Raw genomic sequence first — 15,819 nt, forward strand, 5'->3', positions numbered from 1 at the left:
CAAATATTTTTTATAAATAATTAATTACTTTGTATTTGCCTTTTCGTGCAGCAAATCATCGCGTCGCCTGATGGTTCGCACCTGCAACGGATTTGATTTGGGCGACCAAATACCACCGGTACCACCACCAGCGGCCTTGTCTAGGTACTACTTTATACTATAAAGACTGCTCTTTAACTCAGCTTTCGCTTTACTGAAAACTAACCTCTTCATAAACCTCTTTGAATACTTATAGAATGCATCACAGCCCCAAGACAACGTCGCGCAGTACCTCGCCACATCTGCAGCATCGTGTACAAAGTCTAAATATACTGGACGACACGACGATTGGTGGTCTGGGTTTCAGTACCACCGGCACTGCGTCCGTAGCTGGTCAGTTTTCCACACTTTACCCCTCCAATATCTCGACGGTGAATCAACAAACATCGACTACATCATCGCTCGTGGACGCACAACATCATAGTCAATATCAACAGACTGGCGGCTCACTGCTCGATCATCCATTGACGCCAACGAAATTTCGCCAACAAAAGACTTCCACTTCGGTACAGACGAACGGTTACGACGGGCCATCCACCTCACAGTTCGGCCGACTGAACCAGCAACACCAACAACAACTGCCCATCGGCGCCATCTCGGCGTCCACTTCGACGCTACATCACGTCCACACGCATTCGGTGGGTGTGGGTGTCGGTGTAGGTTTCGGTGCGGCCAGCACCTCTACACACCATCTGTATCGCCAACAGTCAGCGTCCTCTGCACAATTTTCACCCGTCCCAGCACCACTGCATCCCCATCAGCAACATCAATCGACCACGACGTGCGATCTGCTGGGCCACAGCAATGCAAATGTGATAAAGTCCACGACCACCGTGAACTCGGTGGCGACCGCTTCGACGCTGGCGGACTCTTGTTGCAGCGGCATACACCAAGGTGCGGGTGCTGGTGCGGCCTGCCAATCGTCTGAACAGCCGCCGCATCAATATGCCACAACTGGTGCCGGTGGCATTGGCGTTGGCGGTGCGCAAGGAGCCGCTGGTGGCGCCCTGCCGCGTGAAATACTGCCAGCGTGTCAGCGAGATGGTGGCACGCACTGTTGTCTAACGGGCGAAAAGGGAGGCTGCTTTAGTGAAACGCGGCATCATTGGCATGCCTGCCCCGAACTGCGGAAAGCCATGGAAGGTGTGAATTATATAGCGGAGCAAACGCGCAAGGAGGAGGAAAGCACAAGGGTGAGTACAAAAATCTCCTATTACTCTCACATTTTTATTGTGGCTTCTAAATACAAACAGCATGTAAAAAAACGCGGAGGTCTTCGCTTGGCGATTAGTTGACCAAAAAGCGTATTCCGGCCAATAAACCTCGAAAGGCCATTAATAAAATTTCGCAATAATAGCGGTGCCGGTCGTAAATTAAATTGTTTGTATGTGGGTGTGGCATACGCGGCACCGCTGCGCTAAGTCTGTGAAATTTATTGGGCAACGTTGACCGTTAAATAAAGATGTCTGCAGACTGGACTGCTCGAAAATGGTCCTCCTCGCCGACGGACAGCTCAACGGCCGGAAGTGCTACGTAAAGAGAGATTTGACTAATGCAGTCAGTACACAATTATCGTAAATTTTTTAAAAACGCTCACGAAAGCGAATACACAACAATTAACGTAGAACTACGACTAACGGTATTTATTGGTAGTTAGTAAAATTATTTTTCCCCCTAAAATATTTCTTAATTTAGTAGTAATAAATGATATTAGAAGCGAGTGTAATAGTACATGGAAAAGACGGAAAAGAAACTGCGCACAATGTTTTATTTGTAACGTCACGGATTTTATTAATTTTTGCATATAACTTTGTTAATAACAAATAGAGGGATTTTTATCCACTTTCAAGTAAAACTAGTAAAAAAATAATATTATCTTAATTTGTGTCGAATTTTCGTTTAATTAGAGAACAGAGATAGAAAAAACAAACGAAGCAGAACTTATAAAGCTTTCTAACGGTACTTACCGCAATGTGACCAAATGGCTGCTTCATGAGAAATATTGAATTGAAAGTGTGCAGTTTCTTTTCGGTACTGTCCTTATATCCAATATTGTTGCAACCTTCTATACTTTATATTCATTTCAATCATTCCATGAGGATCACTATGGATTGAGTTTTAGATCTCAAATGCAATAATTTATGTTTATGGAGTTTAAATAGCTCTAAAGACCACACAAAAGGCCTCTTCTGGAAATCCACTGCTTTTGACGTCTCTATGTTCATATAATCTGTACGCAATTCAGCAAACCATTTAAAAATTTTTATATTGTCAGCACCATTTTTTTCCACAGTGGTATATCTCTCAAATTTGTGATCGTTTAATTGAATTGCCGTTTTTATAGACTTTTCCATGGCCTTACACGAATACCAAAAAAATAAATAAATGGTAGTTTTATTTTGCTGCGCCCTATGCTCTTACGTTGAGCCATAGAATATTTATATATACTACTATGAGAAAAAATAGTAAGACTTTGTTCGCAATTTGAAAATTCTTAGTTTATTCTTCAAGTAATCCCCCTTGGCCCCAATACACTTGTGTCTTTTTGCGAATAGCTTCACGCAAACGACGCATAACACTCATATAGTATTCCAGTGGTCGGTCGGAAGGAATTTGGAGTGAACCACACCTCGATAATCCAGGGATGCTGTCAACATAACTTTGATTTGACGATGTTTTTTTCATCTTCGTCTCACCTTTGCCACGATATTCGAGCGGTAGATCGTCTCCACGCAAGAAGGAGTTCTACGAGAAAAAAATCTGATACACGCCGGTGTTTGACCGATCAGGGTTATAATAATACGTTTCATGACTTTCTGGTAGTCGGAAATCATTATTTCACTTTCAAAATGATTTTCACTGATCCTTCCGATATTCCAACAATGCCAGTAAGATCGCTGACTGTCAAATCGTCGATTCTCAAGCACCAATTCCTTTATTTTATTGACATGTTGATCATCAGTTGATGTTGAAGACCCTTGGACGTGGGCGTATCACCGAAGGCCTTTTCCAATTCCCAGAAACTTGATTCCGCACACAAAATCTAATGGAACTTCTTTGTTGAATAGTTTCACTTATCGGAAAAATCACCGAATACTCTTAATGTAGTTCAGAAAGACAAGGGTATACTAAACACTAATGACTATTTCGATGTAACATTTTTCACAGATGTCGCTGAGAGTCATACCAACCAAAAACAAAGTATTTCAATGAATGGTCTTACTATTATTTGCCTTCAGTGTATATCACCTCTATGGTGATAACTAATCTACTGATATATCTTAAATATAATATATGTTTTTCTATCTAACCTTAAAATTGCAGCCAACCTGTTCATTGAGCTTTGTAAGACCTATTACTATGTCAAAAACATTAGGCGTGTTTTATTTGACCAGCAAATTAAGCTATTAGCCTATTTTGTATGGAAGACTTAGCCAACATAATTATGTTGGCTTGTCATTAGCTATCATAGCTCGTATATTGAACTAGAGGCATTGCCAGTCTATCGCTTTTCATTCACAATATCAAGGTTTTTTCCAAAAAAAGTAGTTGGCAAAGCGAGAAACTTCATTTTGTAAGATGAAAATGTAAACAAACCAAAATTACAGATTTTTTTGATGAGTATTGAGTTAAAATTAAGACAAATATGAACACTTGTTTTCAGTTTTTTGTATTCTAAACCTCAAATGAATATGTATATATTGTATAGTATATTAATATTCCGTTCACAAATTTGAAATTTCAAACTACATAAATTGAAAACCAGCTGATTGTTCTTCTTCGCATTGCCAACACAATTCATTTTTAAGCGGACATATGGAATAAGCTATGTGCGTTTTATTTGTCCATGATTTAGCATGGTCAAATAAAACACGGCTATTATATAGCAGTGGAGATTAGCCCCTGCGATTTTACGATTTTTTAAGTAGTAGAAGTCTTCTTCTTCTCTTAATTGCGGTAGACACCGCTTACGCGATTATAGCCGAGTTAACAACAGCGCGCCAGTCGTTTCTTCTTTTCGCTACGTGGCCGAGGCTGTTGGTAGTTTTTCATTGGGGTGAGCTTTTTACGTGGCGGGTCCCAAACCCAGCGCACAACCCTATGGGGATGTTTCGCCTTCTCACTTTAGCTCGCCTTCGAACGGATGTTCTTAGGTTACCTAGAGGATCCTTGGTCAAAGACCGGAAGTTGTGAGCTGCTTGAGTCATATGTAAAAGAATCGTTTCTGGCCACTCCCAAGTGAATGGCGATCAGAGACCGTTTCTCACTTGCGTGAACTTCTACACATGACTCCATCCTCCAAGTTATTAAGTAGTTCCAATATTTCTTGTACGGTGACCTATTGGCCTTGTTCTTTAAACCAATCCATTGTTTTAATAACTTTACAAGCTTTTCAACGTTTCAATATCTATCTATTACCTGAAATCTAAAATTCCTTATTTTCTTGAGATATGGAACGTTAGCGACATTACATTGCGTAGCTCCAGCTTCATATAAATATAACAAAGTAGTTCATGTAATGATGAAAAGACGTTATTTTCGTTTGAAAACCTTTTAAGCTTTTAATTTCCAACCTCAAACTAAATTACCATACAGAATAAGTATTTTGTCTGTGGTAAGAAGAAATTAAGTGTCAACACTTCGATCCAGAAGTTCAATACTACATCGATTTCGAAGTTCAATTTCTTCTGCAATTAATACTGAATGTTTAACATTCGATTTTGCCTAAACTGAACCACTCTTCATTTTCTTATACGATCATACGCTCTCATGTAAAACAAAGTTCGAGCTGAAGCTTTTTAATCAATTCTCAATGTTTATATTTAAACTTATTTATATCTCGGTGGCATTACTTATACTTTGCTTTCAACACAAAAGTCAAAACCTTCAAAATTCCGCATTATTTGGTTAGTGTTTAAGCGCTTGTCCTACTGGCCTCCTTCCCTCCAGCCAGTACTATAAGTAATTCGTGTGCTTTACAATACCTAAGTACTCCAAGGCGTTGTCTCTCTCCTCTCTAAGTATTATCCACATACATATTTGCATTTTATGTTGCTTCTTTGTTGACTTGTTGTTATTGTGTGTCATTTACATATTTGTTTGTTTATGCGCCTGAACAACATATTCTATCTGCGGATTACGCCATATCATGGCTTTGAGCGCTAGCGCTTGTTAAACAGAGCACACTGCAAAGCTACTTTATGACTTGTAAATGCTAAGCTGCAAAGAAAAACATGCATAAGACGACTTTATGCACACTTTGCACAGCATGGCATTAGTATTTGTAGCATAAAAGCTGGAAGGATGAGCACCCAAGCTTCACTAAATATTACAATATGGCGAGTTGTTGAACGGCGAGAGACGGGGTGAAAGAACCAAGCCTTTAGTTAGTATGATGCGTTGCGGTCAAGGTTAAGGAAGAGTAACGGGTTTATTGCGTTCATTGGGGTTTGAAAGCAATACATACGGGCTTTTGTTTTATTTCTTTTTTATACTTCTCCCGTCAACCTCATTCGACGCATCCTTTAAAATTGATATGCGAACATTTTACATTGCCGCTGCGAAAGTCTGTTGCTGCGGTACATTCCACATGCGCCCACTACTGCATCCACGAACTACTTGTCATTCATCATTGTCACAAGCTGAAGGACCAACGCCATCAATGTCATCGAAGCACACAGGCAACGGCAAAAGCAATACAATCACCATTAAAGTCGGCACCAACACCATCACCATCACCAGCAGCAAGCAACAGCCAACATCAACATCAGCAGTAGCAATAACAAAACTCGTTTTCCACAACAACACCAACACAAGGCAGCATAAGTACCGCTATATGGGGCGCGGGCTCCTCGCTGAAGCAGTGAAGCGCGACATATTGACTAAATACCGTCATCGTTATCATCATCATATGCTTGCTTAAACTACAACAACAACAAAATCTCATCATTTTTATTTCACTTATTGGCGCAGTAGTTGCAATGCGACGAAAAACACCAACAACAGCAACAATAACTACTCATTGTTCATTGGTCGCACGCTTAATCGCGCTCATCGCTCCTTTTGATGACCTTGCCTTAGCAATATCCTGTCAATTCCACTCGAATGCAATATTTCATTCATCCATCTTCAATAATTCCAAAAGCTGTTTTAATAAATATGCACAAAAATAACAAAAAACTGCTGAAAAAACAGACCGCAAAGTCGCTCCGAGTTGTCGCAATCGTCCGTCGTCTTGAATCGCAACTGAATGGATTGGAAGTTATTTGTAGCGAATAATGAATGAGTGAATGAATGCATAACCGAATGAATAGTGGCACAGCTCGGTATAAATTGCCGTACGAGCGTTGCTGCCAAACATTTTGTGCAGTCGATTTGGCCAAAAGCAAATAAACACTACAACAAAACGATGAAAGACAACAAATATATACCAGAGTGACGACAGAAGTGGCGATCAAGCAAATGAAGGACGAAATAAAACCATAAAAGCAATAACGATGAAGTGCAGAATGCAAAATATCCCAAATATACATATATATACTTGTAGTTTAAGATAACGGAAAAGCATATCACTTTGTGTGCCTTTTGAGAAAAATATGCATTAGGGTGAGCCAAACTAACTAAGATTGATCTATTTATAAAGTCCATAATTTTTGATTTAAATTGTAGGTTTTATTTAACATGCTTAGAGTTATTATGAAAAACCGTTTTGTTCGTGGGTGCATACATATGTACATCCCAACCAAGCTCTTGAGCTACAGACGAGTCACTATCGATGTGTGTGGCCTTACGTTGGAATGAACACAATTTTCTCATATTGTCCAAAACAGTCCCTTATGGGCGATTGCTTGCTTTAAACGGCTAAATCACGCATACACCTAACACTTCCTGTCAGTCAATCGTACCAGGACCACCGACTCACCATCCGCTTCAGAAATTGATCGATTTTGTTGCGATTCGCAGATGAAAATTCAATCCATGAGGTTTTTTGCTTTAGTTTGTGTGGCACTCAGACATCGAGCCTCTTGTTAGATCCAGCCTAATTTAAATGGTACGACGAAACCAAAGTTCAACGTGATTGGCTTCCACAATATCAGGGCTTTAATTCACTTCGCTGACTTGCATTTTCATTATCTCCAACGCTTCAAAAAATACTGGAAAAGGACTTTGGTGATAATTGTTTGTTGCGAGCAAGTGGTTTTTATTGGTACAAATTATTCAAAGAGAGTCGAGAACTTGTTGACTATATCCAGGAGGGCCATCAACATCAACTGATGATCAACACGTTAATAATTGATGCTTGAGAATCGACGAATAAAAGTTAGAGATCTTACTGGCATCGTTGGAATATCGAAAGGATCAGTGAAGACCTTTTTGCAAGATCATTTGGGCCTAAGAAAAGTGAAAGCACGATTGGTTCCAAAATTACTAATTTTTTTCGACAACGTCGCGTTAATGTCTGTGAAACAATGCTTTCCGAAAGCCAGGAAGTCATGAAACGTATTATTACTGGCGATGAGTCGATGAGTTTTAGATCTATGATTATGACCCGTAAAAAGACGATCCATCGGTCGAATATGGTGACAAAAGCGAGCCTAAGCCGAAAAAAACACGTCAAAGCAGGTCAAAAATGAAGATTATGTTAAGAGTTACCTCGATTATCGAGGTGTGGTGTACTCCGAATTCCTTCCGACCAGCCAAACTGTCAACAGGGAATACTATTTGAGTGTGATGCGTCGTTTGCGCGAAGCTATTTTTTGGCACATGTGGCATTACTTTGAGGGGAATAGATTTTGTAAATTAAATTAAGAATTTTTTATTATTTACAAAGTCTTACTATTTTTGCTCATAGTGGTACAACTTTCAGAAAGGACTGAAAATAGTATTATTTAAAATTCTTAAACATATTCAAAAACAATTAAAAGAATTCATTGGTACCAGTTTTACAGTCCTTTTACAAGTTCAATATGAAAGTGAAAATATCAATATAATATTATAGTAATATGCCCATTATGTGCGTGCAATTGAGTCATTAACATTTCTACATCCACTATTATTGCAATGAGTATTAATCTGCGGAGTACAACCCACTGTGTCGCATTAAAATGCACTTATAATGTGCCGCATCACTGGAATCACGGTGGCGAGTGCTTGAAGCGAGTAACTGGCGGACATCGTTATTGATTGTTGATTTTTATAGCTTAACAGAGTTTGCACTATCCCTCGCATCTTTCGTCCTGGCAATTGCAATGCCAATATCAGCGCGAAATATTTGTATATCTTTTTTTCAATTACATCGCTAAAGCTGGCAACGCTCTGTTCTCTTTTAGCTCCTTCCATATTTTATGTCTCTATCATTTTGCAGCTGAACTTTGAATTTATTAATTATGTGTACTGCGGTATGGACTAGATTCGTGAAAGTTTAATCATGATAGAGAAAATATTTACTTTGAACGTTCAGTTTGTTTGATTTCTGCAGGAGGAGAAATTACACATTCAGTTATAATTAATTTTTTTTTTTTAATATCTGTGAAGTATTAATCAAGAAGTACTGAATATCAATAATATTTTTCTATAAAATAATTTATTGATTCTTACATATATTTTTTATAATTTTTTGTTGTTCTTCAACATCTTCTAGTACAAATTTTTGGGTGATCCATTTTGAGGTTCATAATTTTTTAAAGAAAAAACACAAAAACTTCAAATTTTATAAGAAATGTTTATTATCATTCGAAAGAACATTTTTTGGCATTTATTTTTCAAAGATTATCTCTTTCAACTACGTACGTCTCAAATCATCCGTTGAGTCCAATTTTCGCTGGCTCGTTCGAGCATTTCGACTGGTAAATAACAATGATACGCAATGATGTTTTGCTCCAAGGCCAGAATCGAAGCGGGTTGTCCGCATAGACTTTAGACTTTACATATCGCCACAAGAAAAAGTCTAACGGTGTGATCTTGGTGGTCAATCCACCGGCCCAAAACGTAAAATTATCTGCTCACCGAAGTGTTCTCTCAATAAATCCATTGATTGATTCGATGAGTGGGATGTCGCCGTGATCACGAGCTTCAATTTCAAGCATCAAATAGTCGGTTATCTTGGCGCGATAACGGCCGCCATTGACGGTTACGTTCTCATCGGCATTTTAGAAGAAATATGGGCCGATGATTCCAGGGATAGATTGAAAGTTGAATACTACACTGCGAACAGTGGTATATTGCCCTTATTCTCTTTGCACAACACTTCGTTTAATCCAATCGATTCTTAGTAAAGCTTAGTAAATCTGCTACGTTAATGGTTGTAATATGTTCTCTCACCGGATTCATTTTCCTTAATCCATTTTTTTTTGCGATTGATGGGCAACCAAGGGGTATGTACTTTGGTATATCAGCTCTTCGGTCACAGAAGCGACACAGATCCGTGGAGCAGTAACTAATCTGTGCTGAAGACATATTACCCTGTAATGAGTAATCTGTATCAAATTCCACAAGCTAATTTGTTTTTGAGAAGAACGATTAATTTCTGGAACTCTTGACTCTACAAGTTGTGATTTAACTGTTTTTAGAAATGGTATATGAGTTTCTAATTAATTTTATTTAAAAGCATTTTTCAACTAAAATAAACTTTCATTGTAACTATTATTATTTCATAGACTACTGAACACTTCAGGACTTTAAAAAGAAAACTGTAATAAAAATTTCTAAACAAGTACCTTTGTATTATTTATAACTTTCTATTCAAAGTTTTTCTACAATGATTTACACGCATTCTGTAAACATCTTGAATGTAAGCAAGATTTTGACAAATATTTTCTTTTTCTTTTTATTGCACAATAGGTCAAAGAAGATTGGAAATACGTGGCCATGGTATTGGATCGTCTATTCTTATGGTTATTCACAATAGCCGTTGTCGTTGGTACGGCCGGAATAATATTGCAAGCGCCGACGTTATACGACACGCGCGTGCCAATCGATATTAAATTGTCGGAAATTGCAACGACAACAGCGAAACCGAGCATTGCCAAACCTGTGTTATAAAAACAAATTGCAAAGAAACCAAAACAAAAACAAAAAACGAAAACAAAAGCAGTAACCGAAACAGAAACCGCAACAGAAACAGAAACAGAAAACATAAAATAGTTTCTTAATGCAACAACAACAACAATAAATAATAAGAAGAACGTTAAAAGTAATTTAACATAAAGTGCTTAGAAGAGATAACAAATGCTCGTACACTACATAAATTAAGTTGAATGTAAAAAAAACAAAAAAAATAAACATAAACATAACTTAAGAAACAGAAGCAGGTGGAAGGCAGCAGTCAACTGAAATATATACATACCTACAAGCATATATATACCAACATAAAAACAGCAATAAAGGATTAATCATAATGGAAATGGACTTGCAAGTACATAACAACGCACTACACCATGGAAAACAACAACAACTAATCATGTAAGTTATATAATAAAGCATTACAAATACAACTACTATTAATACCAACTAACTAACTACTATTAAATAGTTAATACCTACTAATACTACTAATAATGTAATGAGTAATTACCATACTTGTAGTGATTACATATAATACAACAATGTTTACTAACAATTACAATAAAACAAAACTCAAGCAGTTGATACGAACCAATTACTAACATAGACCTAACACTGTACAGCATAAATATGTAATTAAATGCCAAACGAGATCCATTTGTATGTATATTTATCATTAAAGCATTAATATTAATGATTTTGGACGGTAATTCGAATGCAGTGTTGTATTGTAACTGTATAAATGCCAAGTACCACTAACACAACTAATATTATTAGAACAAAAACGAACTACTATATTAGTAACTAAATAACAAAGTAGAAAACAAAATCATGGCAAATGTTGCAAGTGAAGTGTATGTGCGATGATTAACAGGCCGGTAGTTTGCGGCATGCAAAATCATGCGCAAGCACGGCTGCCAGGTGCACTTTTGGCATAGTAACATTTGTTATAAGTAATTATGTAATATTATAATTAAGTAATTTGTGGTAAATATACACAGTATTTACATATGTATAAATTATTATAAATTACATGAGATTCAGAGCATATACGTGTGTGAGTGAATGAGCGGCTGAGTGTCAGTGTTTGAAGGTTAATTGTTTTACTATTAAGTTGATGTTAGCATTTTAGAAGCAATCTTCGTAATTATATTGTCATATGGAGAGTAGTTCCCATAACCACTCTAATTGCATAGATCCACAATGATCTTAAAGTCGCACGAAAACGAACGAAACGAAAAAACTTTTTCAGTCCTTTGTTATTGTACTATGAGTGCTGCCGCAGCTACTTTGTTAAATTTCAAAACAAATCAGGAATTTTAAAACTCATAAAAAATATCCACCTTTGAAGGGTTCTAATATTTCACTACTTATATAATATGACACTAACATACGAGGTTTGTTGAAAAAGTTTCGCGAGTTTTTTATTTTTTAAGAAATTGTTTATTTATTCATGATTATCTATTTAGTGTTGTTCAAAGTAATCACTCACCATATATATTGCACTGCTGCCAGAGTTTTTTTTCAATTCTGGAAACACTTAAAAGGGTAATTTTTTGTGACCTTGTTTACTCTTTCCCTGCAGTTTTTATTTCCTCAATCGTAAGGTATCATTGTCTTCATGGGCGTCTTCAGTTTTAAAAACACAAAAAGTCACAAACCAGGTCAGGTTTGGGGAATTCAGTGGCTGCTGCACCATTACTGTGTTGCTTTTGATCAAAAATTCGCGCGCAAGCACCGATGCGTCGGCTGGAGCGTTATTATGAGGCAAAAGCCAATTTTTGTTCTTCCATAAATCCGGGCGTTTCTGGCGGGTTGCTTCGCGCAAATTGCGCATAACTTGCAGATAATATTCTATATTGCCGTAAGACGCTTTGGCAAGAACTCAGTATGCACGATATCCCTGCAACCGCCTGAAAACTGCTTACAAAACCTTCTCTTTCGACCTAACTTGGCGCGTTTTTTTCGGTCTAGGCTCATGCGGACGCTTCCATTGGGATGACTGAGCTCTGGTTTCCTCTTTATAAAACCATAAACACATGATTCGCCACCAGTTATGACACTCTCAGCCGTCGCGGACTAAGTCGAAAATCACCTGAGCAATGTCAACGGGACGCAGTTATTTGTCGAAAATGAGTAATTTTGGTGCATACTTCGCACCTACTCATACACAAATCATTGCTTAAAATCGAATGTCATGAACCAATCAAATATGTTTAGTTCCTAAGCAATTACTCTAATAGTGATTCGAGTTTTGGCCAATACGATTTTTTCACTTCTTAAATGCTTTTCGTTTTTTCTTGGCGTGGCATGCCCCTCTAAGGACATTTGTATCACCGATGCTTTTGTCGAAAGTAGCTTCACCATATGCCACAGTCACCATTCGATAGCGTCCACACATTTAATTTTGTTTTTCACACAAAATTTCATATAGACTCTCTGACCATTTTTGGAATAACAAAAACGTGTCCAAGCAAAACAACTTTCAAAAATTAATTAAGCATTCCAAATTGCCGACCTTGTCAGCATAACTAAGAGATATGGGTACCAATGCAAAGCAATAAAACAATCGAAAATCGAGTTTACGTATATTCAATATTCGCGATACGCTTGGTCAAACCTCGTAACCTAAGTAACCAATTTTGATCGAAATAGACGAACCTCATACCGAAATTAAAATGTTATTTATACCTAGAAATTCCTTCGAAAAGAGGAATGTGGGGTATACAAAGTAATTTCCATGATTTCTGGCTTATTCCTGCATACATATATACGATATTTGAGTTTTAAAGAGTTTATATCCACTTGTAAGTTAGAAAAAATGTATTTTTCGTGATTTTTTTTGAAGGACATTTTATTTAATGAATAAATAAATCTAATGTGCATTTACACATATTATTTTCCTTTGATAATCGCCAATTAATTTTGAAAAATTAAAAATCTTTAGGAGGACCTCCGAAAAGAGGTGTCTGAGATTGAAGATGACTTCTGTTTATATATATGTTCTTTTCTCCGAAACCATTTTCCGGAACAACTTAAAATTTTCGAAAACCAATTACATGTACAATCGATAGCATAGACCGATTTTTGGAATCTCATTAGCTTGCGATTTGTCATTTATTATTTCTAACCAAGCTTTATTATCCTAGCTTGGATGTTAATTTACTTATATAACCATTATGTGGGCGTGTCAATGATCTGTTTCATTTTGTGAGGGTATTGGGTTTTATTTAGGATGGTTTAAAGAAATATGTGCTTATCCTAAGAGTAGAGTTGAAACTAGTCCTTCAATATAAATTATTATGTTATCATAATCGAAATTTATAAAATGTTGTTCAATGAAAATTCATAAAATGAACTTCAAACAGTAACTTGTAAATTTTCTCGTTGGTAACTTATTAAATTTTCCCAGAAGCGATGGCGTAGAGCATAGGCAATATGTGTATGTATATAACTTTCCTAAGCAATATACAAACAAATTTCTTATCAGGTAAGCAATTTATGCGCCTGGCATTGTTCTTTTCCTTACATCTTGACCTAATAATTACCATATTCGCTTATTATTGTCTCAAGTTGTTTATGGCAAGTAAAGCTTGTTTATTTAATTCATATCGAATGCCTGTGAAATTGGCATTTATGATAAATACATATTTACATTTTGAGATTCACCTACTAATATCATTTGAATTATGTTTTATGTGATTGTCATTGCTTTTGTGACTTCATTCATCAGCCAAAGTGTCAATCAACTTATCAAGCTCAAAGTTTATGTGTCAAGCACAGTTTTGTAAAATATATTTGAGGAAAGTGACAATTACACAAATTGTGTATTTTAAGTGCAATATATTTGATTCATATTCCTACATTGACTTCAAAACCATAATTCAGAACAAATACTATGTTCGCTGTGGCTTAAGTACTCATATAAAAGCTGCATAATATGTACATACGAATATATAATTTGTAAATACTATATATGTCATTGCAACGTGCAACTTTAATAGATGTCTGGTCGAGCTTTTTACGCCCAATCTTTAAGGTCATGTTTAAACCCTAGTGAATTTAAGTCCCCGCTCACTAAGCAACTGGTTCTTTTTATCAACAGATTTTTCATTGCAATCGCAGGTTTGTCATTCACTGCCCAAGAATGATTGTTATGACAAAATACATTTTGCTTTTAACTTTTCTTGGAGTTGGGTATCGAACCCATAACCAACGAAGCGGAAGCGCACAATTCTAACCACTGCACCAACTGCATACAACTCTATGGTATGAAAGTAACGGTATCATAAATGGTATATGAAACTGTAACATAATGCGCTGTTTCCACGCAATTTTGTGAATCAAGGTTTCGGAACTTGTCAAATAGTATTTACTTTTATAAAAAATGTAGATTCGAATTCGATTTGAAATTTCTAACATTAACTCATTGATGATTATGCATTACTATCTACACCATATGTGGCTTATCAGCTAATCTATGAACTATTTCCATGAACATCTTCACAAAAATGCAGATAAAATTGCTTACAACAACTATATACATACATATATATGTACATATGTGAGTGCTGTATAGATAACAATTTCCAACCACTTATGAACTATAACTTTCCGATTAGTCACAAATATCCATTAGTAGATTTTATCTACTAAATCATATTTTCAAACATTCCCATCATTCAATTAAAATTATTGCAGTTAAGCAATGACAATTAAAATTTTCTGCTTTTCAACATAAAACACACAAAATATCAAAGCCACAACTCTAATCAAAATGTTAAATACTCAAAGCATTATCAAAGTCCACTCAAGTAAGTAATGGACTTTTATGAGCTCTATGTACAAATGTCTGTATGTTTGCTTTATAATTAAAACCGAACTTAGCAACAGGCATTTAATGAAAAAGTTCGCCTTATGCTGTCAGAAAGAAGGCAGTGAGTAATGTTCTAGTTGCTCGCTCAAATTGATGACGCAGCGCTCCAGTGGCGCAATTGGTTAGCGCACGGTACTTATAATCAGTAACTTGTGTGTTGAGGTTGAGCAATGCCGGGGTTGTGAGTTCGAGCCTCACCTGGAGCAGCACTGGTAAATATTTTGCAGAAAATTTTATGTCACAATTTTTTTTTGTATGTTGTACACTGACTTTCTTGGGTAGCATGAGATTCACTTAGTATTGTAATGTTTTTTGTAAAAAAAAGGAACTAAAAATATTAGTATTATTATATTTATGTCCATATATTTTTAGTATATAGCCATTTTCTTGTTTTAATTTTTGAGTAATTAATATAATTTATTGATGCATAAACTCTCCAACATATACCACAATGAAATTCATATTTCGAAAACACTCTTCTAAACTTTTTTAAAGAAAAAACATACATAGATACTTCAAATTTAATAGGAAATGTTTATTATCATTCGAAAGAACATTTTTCGAAGTTTATTTTTTGGAGATTTTAAATGTTGGCCGCGGCTACGTCTCAGATGATGGTAATAGGCGCATGAAACGCGTGATATATTAGGTTGTCAAATATCTCCCTTCCGCCTTTTTGCTCTTTATTCAATGCTTCATAAAAAGTGTTACAGTGATCGGATTTAGTTCAAATATGCGCCGTTTCGTTCGTTAATCTGTTTCCATCTAGACGACAACTTCAGAATACCCCCCTCGTAGAAGCCCCCTCCTTATTTGCGAAGAACTGGGACAGCCACTTTTCA

The 15,819-nt window shown here is 36.5% G+C and overlaps 1 protein-coding gene and 1 non-coding gene across 2 annotated transcripts in view; both read left to right on the forward strand.

The window, feature by feature from the left end:
* LOC126758843 (acetylcholine receptor subunit alpha-like) overlaps positions 1 to 10,968 on the forward strand; it is a 350,795-nt gene extending 339,827 nt beyond the window's left edge. Inside the window, exons 9-11 of the mRNA XM_050473246.1 lie at positions 52 to 144; positions 236 to 1,232; positions 9,880 to 10,968. Of these exons, the coding sequence (XP_050329203.1) occupies positions 52 to 144; positions 236 to 1,232; positions 9,880 to 10,080 (1,291 nt within the window). The 3' untranslated portion in view covers positions 10,081 to 10,968. The remainder of the gene's footprint in view (positions 1 to 51; positions 145 to 235; positions 1,233 to 9,879) is intronic.
* Positions 10,969 to 15,080: 4,112 nt separating this feature from the next.
* On the forward strand, positions 15,081 to 15,183 carry Trnai-uau (transfer RNA isoleucine (anticodon UAU)). Its single transcript has 2 exons — positions 15,081 to 15,118; positions 15,148 to 15,183. It is a non-coding gene; the product is annotated as a tRNA-Ile (tRNA).
* The last annotated feature ends 636 nt before the right edge of the window (positions 15,184 to 15,819 follow it).

This window comes from Bactrocera neohumeralis, chromosome 5, assembly GCF_024586455.1.
Source record: "Bactrocera neohumeralis isolate Rockhampton chromosome 5, APGP_CSIRO_Bneo_wtdbg2-racon-allhic-juicebox.fasta_v2, whole genome shotgun sequence".
Taxonomy (NCBI): domain Eukaryota; kingdom Metazoa; phylum Arthropoda; class Insecta; order Diptera; family Tephritidae; genus Bactrocera; species Bactrocera neohumeralis.